Genomic DNA, 11132 nt, shown 5'->3' with positions numbered 1-11132 from the left:
TAAAATTTTTCTTATTTTTCTCTTTCTCTTTTTAAATTTCATTAATTTTCTTTAAAAAAATAAAATTTTCTTACTTAAAATTTCATTAATTTTCTTAAAAAAATATAGAACCGAACACTTGTATGGCGTATAATAGCCCTCAATACCAAACTGTATGATGTTGATCACCTACTTTATTTATTCTTGTATATGGAAGAGGAAGGGTAAACATGTCATTTGAATAGTTAACCTAAAGTCAAATGAGGGTAAACATGTAATTTTAATCATTAAAAAAATAATTTATTGGGTCAAACCAAAGTCAAAGGGTAATAATGTATTTTTACATGTAAAAAGTGGTCTGACACACCTGTCAACTAACTTTTGGGGTGTGAGTGAAAAACGGAGCAAACGTTTGTAATGTGAGTGATAGTTACTTTCGAAAGATATTTTAGACTGATATTTGACCAAACTAGTGGGGGTGTCAGTGAAATTATCCCAAAAAAATAATAATAATAATTCATTAATGGAAGATGATATCCATGATTTTTTTTTTTTTTTTAAATCATTTGAAGTAAATAGAAATCGTATTTGAAGTAATACGATTTTTTTATGATGATATACACACACACATATATGTATATGTAATACACATATTACGAATAAAACAATATTAAACTGGTTGAACTAAATGCCATTTTTTTTTTTTTCCCTAAATAACTAAATGTCATTTTATTCTAAATGTAACTATAAAGAGTTTGTTAATTTCTCATCTCTTAAAAAAATTAAACAGGAAAGGAATACAGAATTATGTAGAAATTAAAGGAACCCATACACAACAATAAACACATTATATACCCAGAGAATGAAAAAATTTCAATTAAACATGATCATAATGTAGTTGGACCAAAACACTTAGTCATAGCAGCATATAAATAGTATAAATAAAGCATTATAAAATAATAACAGTCCAGTAAAATATCAATAAAAGCATATTAACATAAAAGAGAGTAAGAAACTTTTGACCTGTTGGAGAGTCATGACTATGAAAGGCTCCAAGATTGTCACGTTCACTGAAGAACATTTATCAAGTCTTTCATTATAATGTTGCATATATATATATATATATATATATATATATATGTATAATGAGATGGTATATCGGTTGCAAAAAATAAACAAAGAGGAAGATGTAAAACTTATATTTTACTTATTGAATTACTATGCTATTTATAGAATATTACACACCTATTCATGAAATGATATTATATAATGAGATGGTATATTTGTTGCAAAAAATAAATAAAGAGGAAGATGTAAAACTTATATTTTACTCATTGAATTACTATGCTATTTATAGAATATTATACACCTATTCATAAAAGGATATATCTGCTGAACTATAAGAAGGTTTTGCCTTAACATTCTTCAAAGCCAATTTGATGTACACTAATCAAAGATGTGTCTCCAACAAAAGGGTTTTCAAAGGTACGTGACCGTGAATAAAACATTTAATAATTTTTTGCATAAGAATTTTTACATAAAAAGATTGAAAGAGAGAGAGAGAGCAAGATAGTAATTTAGTCTACCTTTTTTATATGATTGAATTGACATATATTTCAAATAGTTTTGAGGAAGCAAAGCACGTACCTTTTTTTATGTATAAAAAAAATAAATACAAAATAATTTAAATTGAAAGTTGATATGTTTTAACCGGTAAGTAACTCTTTATGAAAGAAAAGATTTGTAATATAAGAAGTGTTTTAATTTGAAAGAAATTCTTTATAAAAGAAGACACTTATACTAAGCAAAGTACATAAAACAGAAAACGTGTCTGGAGTTTTGCTTTGTTTTATTTTTTCTTTTTTTCTTTTTCTTTCTTTTGCAAACAGGTGCTAAGTAGTTAAGAAGACTATTTTTCTAAATTTTTATTTTTCTTATTAGAAAAAAGTGTATTGACAAGGAATATAAAAAACCGTTGAATTCCTAAGTTGTGCAACCTTTAAAAATCAAAAGGTGGTATAACAACGTAAATTGAAAACCTGAGTAGTATTGTGTTGAAATCTTAAATGGGGCAACCATTAGAAATCAAAAGGTATATAACAACATAATATTTATAAAATATTATACACCTATTCATGAAAGGATATATCTGTTGAACTATAAGAAGTTTTTGCCTTAACATTCTTCAAAGCCAATTTGATGTACACTAATCAAAGATGTGTCTCCAACAAAAGGGTTTTCAAAGGTACGTGACCGTGAATAAAACATTTAATAATTTTTTGCACAAGAATTTTTACATAAAAAGATGGAAAGAGAGAGAGAGAGCGAGATAGTAATTTAGTCTACCTTTTTTATATGATTGAATCGACATATACTTTCAAATAGTTTTGAGGAAGCAAAAGCACGTATCTTTTTTTATGTATAAAAAAAATAAATACAAAATAATTTAAATTGAAAGTTGATATGTTTTAACTGATAAGTAACTCTTTATGAAAGAAAAGATTTGTAATATAAGAAGTGTTTTAATTTGAAAGAAATTCTTTATAAAAGAAGACACTTATACTAAGCAAAGTACATAAAACAGAAAACGTGTCTGGAGTTTTGCTTTGTTTTATTTTTTCTTTTTTTCTTTTTCTTTCTTTTGCAAACAGGTGCTAAGTAGTTAAGAAGACTATTTTTCTAAAATTTTATTTTTCTTATTAAAAAAAAGTGTATTGACAAGGAATATAAAAAACCGTTGAATTCCTAACCTTTGCAACCTTTAAAAATCAAAAGGTGGTGTAACAACGTAAATTGAAAACCTGAGTAGTATTGTGTTGAAATCTTAAACGGGGCAACCATTAGAAATCAAAAGGTATATAACAACATAATATTTATAAAATATTATACACCTATTCATGAAAGGATATATCTGTTGAACTATAAGAAGTTTTTGCCTTAACATTCTTCAAAGCCAATTTGATGTACACTAATCAAAGATGTGTCTCCAACAAAAGGGTTTTCAAAGGTACATGACCGTGAATAAAACATTTAATAATTTTTTGCACAAGAATTTTTACATAAAAAGATGGAAAGAGAGAGAGAGAGCGAGATAGTAATTTAGTCTACCTTTTTTATATGATTGAATCGACATATACTTTCAAATAGTTTTGAGGAAGCAAAGCACGTATCTTTTTTTATGTATAAAAAAAATAAATACAAAATAATTTAAATTGAAAGTTGATATGTTTTAACTGATAAGTAACTCTTTATGAAAGAAAAGATTTGTAATATAAGAAGTGTTTTAATTTGAAAGAAATTCTTTATAAAAGAAGACACTTATACTAAGCAAAGTACATAAAACAGAAAACGTGTCTGGAGTTTTGCTTTGTTTTATTTTTTCTTTTTTTCTTTTTCTTTCTTTTGCAAACAGGTGCTAAGTAGTTAAGAAGACTATTTTTCTAAATTTTTATTTTTCTTATCAGAAAAAAGTGTATTGACAAGGAATATAAAAAACCGTTGAATTCCTAACCTTTGCAACCTTTAAAAATCAAAAGGTGGTATAACAACGTAAATTGAAAACCTGAGTAGTATTGTGTTGAAATCTTAAATGGGGCAACCATTAGAAATCAAAAGGTATATAACAACGTAAAACCTGAAAAGGCACGTAATAATAAAAATTAAGTATTTTAAAATGTATATAAATATTATAAATTGAATACACTTTTATAAGGTACTAGAAAATCGTACGTGCAATTGCACGTAATTAAAACTAATATGTATATATAAATAAATTAATTAAACTGAATGAGAGTTGTATCATTACAAAAGTATTGCATATAAAGTTAATTAAGAAATGAAGAGGTGGTACAATATACATAGTCAACAAAATAAAAATAAAAAATCATAAATTTGTTGTCAAAGCATGCAAAAAAAAAAAAGGAATAGTCAACAAAATAAAAATAAAAAATCATAAATTTGTTGTCAAAGCATGCAAAAAAAAAAGGAATTTTTTTTTTCCCCCTCAAATACACATATTCACACTGCCCTTTTTTATTAAACCAATACAATCTTTCAAAAATAGTGATGGTTTCCTAGTGTCTAGGATTACATAATTTCAAGCAAATTAAACTGATAATGTAATATGTGTTCTACGCGTCCACATAAAAAAATAGTATATTTTTTTACTTTAAAATAAAATGAATCAAACATTATGGGAAATACCAATTGATACGTGACTTTAGAAGAATGAATTTGGTGATAGTGCGTTCTCGAGAGATTGACCGTTTCCTTTTTAAGTGGAGATTTGTTTCAAATATTTTAAATATTGTTACTGAAGGTTTAAATTTGTAACCTAGTTTACATACACTATTAAGAAAAATAAATATATCCGTGTCAACTAAATTATGATCACTAATACTCTCTATTAATTTGCTGCTAAGAAGAGCTGAGAAAAGTCATAAATTGGAATTTTATACATTAATTTTTTCAAAAAGAATGTATGGCCTTTCTAGAGATTCTATTGATTGTAGGTTCTTAACAAAAAGATAAGAAACATAAGAAAAAAAACGAAATAGAACAGGAACAAATTAAATTTGCAACCCAATTCACATACGATATCAAGAAAAATAAATTAAATAATGTCCCCGTGTCAACTAAACCTTGAACACTAATAATCTGTTTGGTTACTCAAAAGATCCAGTCGAAAAAAGATGAATTTGAAGTTTTATACCCTTCCAAAAAATTAGAGGTTTGAGAAATTTGATCCACAAAGAAATGCTATTTCTCCATGGAAATGTTGCATTACTTGTCACTCACTTGCAAGGCTGAGTAGGGCTATGAGGAGATAATTTTGAATCCCCATTACAATTACAATTTACTTTTTGGTATGATACCATTGTTAGCTCAGTTGCGAGTAAAGGGAAGCACAAACTGTGCTTTATAGAGAGCAGCACAAGATAGATGGAAAAGATGATCTTGTTACATCTAATGGTAGTATATATAAAATATATTAAGCTTGTGTTTTCATAAAAAAATCTACGTGTCTAATAATTGAACGGTATAGGCTGCTTATAGATCGAATCTCATCCATGATGGAATTGACAAAGGCACTCCAAAAAGGGAACCATGGGATCTAGGCCTTATATCGAGTCAACATAAAGCTAACCCTTCTAGTATGTTTTGATTTGGTTGAAAATCCATATGAAAAAAATCATAAATATGATAATGTAAAAAAAAATATGAGAGATTTCCACAAAGAGGGAAAAGCCACAGCTTACTACTTACACTATTAAAAAACGGACCCATACGAGCAGTCTTATTCATATTCATTGATAAGGGATGATGGCTATAAGTAAGCTCTGAAGAACCTACTGATGCATTACCTCCCCCTCATTCACTATTTCAATTAATGGGGAATTTCAAGGGCACGTCTCAGGGGTTAGGGGGTTGAGACAAGGGGACCCTATCTCTCCTCTACTCTTTGTAATTGCTATGGAAGTATTCACCTCCATCACTAAGAAGCACATCACTGACAATTCCCAATTCAAATATCACTCCAGATGTCGAGGGTTGGGTATATCTCACCTAATATTCGCTGATGACCTTCTACTCTTCTCCTATGGGGATCTTGCCTCCATTGACACACTTAAGAGATCACTGGATCACTTCTCTGCACTTTCTGGGCTATGCATCAATCCATCAAAGAGTAACTTCTTTGTTTCTAGAGTTAGCTTAGACATGGCTAATGATATTGGGACACTATTGGGCTTTGATCGAGGAGAGTTTCCATTCAAATATCTAGGTGTTCCTCTTATATCTACATCACTTAAAGCTATCCACTGTAGGGGGTTGGTAGAGAAAATCACTAGGCGAATCACTCACTGGTCATCAAGCCTTTTATCATATGCAGGCTGATTACAACTCATTCAATCAGTTCTTTTCAACGTAATAAACTATTGGATTAACTTATTCATTCTCCCAAAATCGGTCATTAATGAAATCAATTGTTTACTTCGGAATTTCCTATGGTCAGGGAATGAACTTAAGTACACAGGGGCCAGAGTCACATGGGCTAATGTCTGCCGACCTAAAGTTTATGGAGGTTTGGGGTTCAGGAACTTGGAGGTTGCTAACACTGCAGCTTGTCTGAAGCATCTGTGGAATGTCATTGCTATGCACAGGGATAATATCTGGGCTAGATGGATAAGGGCTCAGCTTGTTAGGGATCGTTGTCTCTGGACTTTGAACATCCCTCAAGCCTGCTCAGGCAATTGAAGGAAGTTGTTACACCTAAGAGGGGTGGTTAGGTCGATGATCTGGGTCAAAGTTGGGAATGGGGCTTCGACAGACTTTTGGGATGACAATTGGCTTCCTAATGGTCCACTTACTCTACGCACCACGATGGATTTCATCAGAAACTCACCAATTTGCAAGGACAAGCTCTCCACACTTGTGACAAATGGTGTCTGGGACTTTCTAGAAGAATGCATTCTTCAATTTTCGGAGCTCTTGTTGATCGATCCAGCTTCCACTTCAGCTGATGAACATCTTTGGATCCTATAACAGGACGGAACCTTTTCTCTCAAATTCACAATTGGATGGCTTACTCCTCACTTCTTACCGGTAACTCGGCACCACCTGGTCTAGAACAATTTCTCCATTCCTCGGTGCAAGTTTTCTCTCTGGCTTGCTGTGCAGGGCCGGTTATCTACCCTTGATTGGAATTATATGCAGTCAGTACCTGGCGCCGGCCTCTGCCATCTTAGTCTCTTTTTGTCCGGAATTGCATGAACATCTGTTTTTTTCCTGCCCATTTTCATTTCCAATTTGGACCTTCTTCAAAATGAAGTGTCGATTTCAAACCCCTCCATCTTGGATAGATTTCATTCTCTGGGAATCATGCCGTTGGAAGCAGAGGAATCTACAGAACTCAATCAACAAACTTACCCTCTCCACCTTCATCAATAGGATCTGGACTGAACGAAATAATTGAGCTTTCAAAAGGAAGAGGAAATCACAATCACAGATCCTCAAGGAGACGATGGACATGGTCAAACAACGCCTTTTCTTTATGAAAATGAAGGACTTTGCAACGGCTCGGAGAGTAGTCGTCGATTGGGGACTCCCCGGAGCCTTCATCAGACCACTGGCGGAGCCACCGGATTGATTACAGGAGGAACGTGCTTAGCGGCTTAGCTTCTCTCAGTCATTGTTCCGAACTGGATTGTATTCTTTTGTTGGCGTAGACAAGCTTAGTCTAGGGTTTTGTAGACTATCATTGTCTTTGTTCAACTTTGGTGACTTTTGATGGGCTTGGGCCAATGTTTTGATAGCCTTAGGCTTGTCTAGTGTATAGTTGCATTATCAATATATCTTACCTTTCGAAAAAAAGAAAAAAGAAAAAGAAAAAAGAAATAGAGCTTGTAAAGTTCAGTTCTAGAGAGTGATTTGTGACTCCTTGCTTCCCTGGCTTATCAGGAGAAGGCGTAAAGAGTAATCGCTCCAGATAACGCATTTAATTTCTAAAGACCATGCAATGATGATGATATATTTTTTTAAGGGAAAATAAATTATTCAAGACCCTAATAAATGCTTTAATTAATATTTAATGCACAAATTTTTTTTTACACATAAGCCAACATAATAGAAGAATTTTTATTAATTAAAAGCGAGATATAAAACTAAATTGTAAAGTATAAAATTTTCACTCACTTGTAAATTTTGTCCCCTTTTATTTGAAATTAGCATTATATTTTGTTCAACTCGCATACGTCAATGATATAAACATAATCAGGTTAGTATTTAAAAAAATGATAGATTTAAGGTTCATGCATATAATGAGATTTACGAAACTTTCGTGTCTCATTGAATTGTTTCACATAATCAGTAAGCATAAAGTAATTTCATTGAATTGTTTCACATAATAAGTAAGTATAAAGTAATTTAAGATAATTGACGAAAATTCTAGGAAAAAAATGCCAAAGTTAATCATTAATGATATGGAAAAGAAAATGATAAGTTGAAATTAAGAAAATGAAATCAGAACACTCAGAAATAAAAATAGGTATAAATTTGTATCACTTAAGTAGTGTATTAAATGACCCACAAAATAAAAAAATCAGGAATAAAGGATTTTGTTGATTGAAATGAGATATGATACTTTTTAAGAATAAAAATAAATGGCTATTTTTGTAAAAGAGTGACAAAAGAAAATAGAGAAATAAAAAGTGTCAGTGAAAAAAAACAAACATAATACATCATGATAGTATTACAGTAGCAACATCTACTAAATTGATTAACATTTAGGTTTTTTTGTAGTTATTTATATTTTATATATCAAGAAAAGTGAATGCTTCCTATAAGCACACAAATATATATAGTAACAAGAAATCAATAATACTTAAAAAAAAAAAAAATTAAATAAGAAATCAATAATATATATTTTTTGATAAGTAAATTACAAATCAGTAATATGAATAATTAACGTTGATTTTTTATACATTTTTGACCTTTTGATTATAACAACGATTCCAAGTGCATCTTGTTAGACTTTATTTAGATTTTGGAGGAATATAGAAATGGTTTTAAGAAAAGATAAAGAGAGTTCATGTGATGACATGAACGTTTAGAACGGAACAATGAACTAATTAAAAAAAAAAAAAGCTGTTTTTCTTTTAAAAGGAAAATTTTATGTCCAACATCTCTGGGTTTTAAATTAAATATATAAAACTATAGTGTATAATAAAAAAATAAAAAATAAAAAGAAAAGGAAAAAAGTGTTCAACAACTCTTTAAGACAACTCTAATGAAAAGTCATATATATTAAAATGATTTTTAATTAAATGAATTGTATTTTATAGTATAATCTACCTCAAGGTTTAGAAATGAATAAGGAATCAATTGTACTTTAAAACTACCGGTTGTTTATTTGTTTCTTTTCTTTTTCTTTTTTTTTGAAAAAAAAAAAGGAAATTTGTCTCTCATTCTTGTTCAAGTGATAATATATATATATATAAGTAAAACTCTTAAGCGAGGGCATACATGATAGGGAATTCATGATCTGTATTCTTGAGATGGTATAGCATATATAAACACACACATATATTAAACAAGAAGCATATTAGCACAATAAGAGAATGAGAACACCATAATGAATTTGGATTATGGGCAACAAACTTCAGATAATTAAGAAACATAATAGGAAAAACTTTTTCAAACACTGTTTCCTCAAAAACAAAAATATAAATAACACAAAATATATATTGAAACATACCTTTAGCCAAAATAGGCCTTGAGTTATGCGCTTCAACAAAAAATATTGACTTTCTGGGTATGCTTTGAAATAGAGTTAGATAATAAATGTTGAAAGAAAGATGGGTAGAAAAAGCGAGAGAGGTAGAATGAGAGAGGCAAGATCCAATCTGCGGACTATATAATGTTCTTCATGTTGGGATTTATATGCCCTGGCATAGCAAATTCCTGTTTAAATTAAAGTGACATATGTTCCTGACGTTTATGAAATATTTATATTTTATACAATTGGTGAATTCAATGTATTATATTTCGATTCATTATAGAATTGATAGTGTCCATTTGATTACAAGAGATATTTATATATATGTTTGTGATGGCAATCAATGCATGATGTATAAATAGTAATCATAAATGGTTCATAGTCGGTAATTATGGATGGATTCATAATTAATTAAGATTTGAACTAGATCCGCGTTAGGTTGAGATATATTGCGAGAGCTGTCGTATGCAATTGCTCCCTATCACCGTCATGGCATTTGACTCTTAAGTATGAGAAAATTATAGACTCTTTTATTAATTAATAATTACTTTGATTTGTTCGGCGGATTCTTCGGGATCCTTAGACCGACACTTTGGGTAGTTATGTAATTAATAGTTAGAGGGTTATATTTTCAATATTTGCATCATTGCTACTTGTATTTATTTTGTATTGATTATGGTTGATCACAAAGTAAATTCGAAGGCCTTCGTGTATTTTTAAACAAAATGATTTATTATATATTTATTTATTTATTTAAATTATTATTTTTGTCAAACAAATGTTTTATTGTGATCGAGTCAGAAATAATCAAAGGTACCAAAATAAATATATTAATTAAGTAGTCGAATTGATGGCTTTATTTATCCGATAACTAATTATGCATAGAGGGGTCAAAGTGCAATATTGACTTAGAGGTTATTTATTATTTAATTGGAGTTCAATTAATTTCTTTTAGTGGAGTAAAAATTAATTTATGAATTAATTGAATTGGGTCCATGGACCGGGCCAATTATTAATTCATTGTAGCCAATAAAATAATAAGCCCAATGGATTCTCACTCATAGTCCAACTTGATATTGGAATCATATTAGATTTGAGACATGTGAATTAGAGATGGAGAAGGATTAGTTGTTTCCTTTTCTTTACCTTTATGTTGCCTATAAATATACATGGTTTATGTATATTTTAGGTGTGATTTTTAGAAGAAGGAAAAAGGAATATATTTTCTCTCTCTAGAAAATTAGGGTTTATGTTCTCATCTAATGGAGGCTCCCACAAGCCTAGTTTTCCAAGGTCATTCATGGAGGCATATGAGTGATTCCTAAAGGCAAAACAATTACCAAGAAGATGGAGATCCAAGAAGAATACATCTTGCTAAGGAATCTACAATAAGTGAGAACATTCACTTTAGAGGAGAGATCTAAGGTTTACTCAAACCTTGATGTAAGTATTCAATCTTTTAATTGAATGATACATCATGTTTTATTTTTGCATAAAACTTGTCTCTATGTAATGAATCAAGATCTATGAATTTAAATCCCTCGAAAAGTTTTTAAAACTAGCACGTTTCCTAACAGTGGTATCAGAGCATGATTTGATTCATTACTAGAGATCATGATTTTATGAAAATTCATCATTCATGGATCCAATTTTGATATGCATATATTTATTTATTGATGTATGTTGATGTATGAATTAATATATTGATATATATTGATACATGATGATGTATGTATAATTGTGAATGGATGATGATATGTGTTTTGGGCCATGGATGAAACTTATAGGAATATTGAATGTAATTTTATCTTTGGATGAATGTAATTAAGGCTTTGATTTAGCCGTTTGAAAGTTTAATGATGTAATTTAATTTTTTTCA

The 11132-nt window shown here is 29.9% G+C and overlaps 1 protein-coding gene across 1 annotated transcript; it reads left to right on the top strand.

Moving 5' to 3' along the window:
- Positions 1 to 5451: 5451 nt before the first annotated feature.
- On the top strand, positions 5452 to 6234 carry LOC132304729 (uncharacterized). Its single transcript, XM_059802453.1, has 2 exons — positions 5452 to 5800; positions 5993 to 6234. Exons 1-2 carry the CDS (start codon positions 5452 to 5454, stop codon positions 6232 to 6234), a joined length of 591 nt encoding a protein of 196 aa, XP_059658436.1.
- The last annotated feature ends 4898 nt before the right edge of the window (positions 6235 to 11132 follow it).

Source organism: Cornus florida, unplaced genomic scaffold (assembly GCF_030987335.1).
Source record: "Cornus florida cultivar Cherokee Brave unplaced genomic scaffold, ASM3098733v1 CherokeeBrave_3.0.0_Hap2_Chr04, whole genome shotgun sequence".
Taxonomy (NCBI): domain Eukaryota; kingdom Viridiplantae; phylum Streptophyta; class Magnoliopsida; order Cornales; family Cornaceae; genus Cornus; species Cornus florida.
The sequence above is the reverse complement of the archived record's forward strand: the minus strand, read 5'-3'. Positions and strand labels throughout refer to the sequence as shown.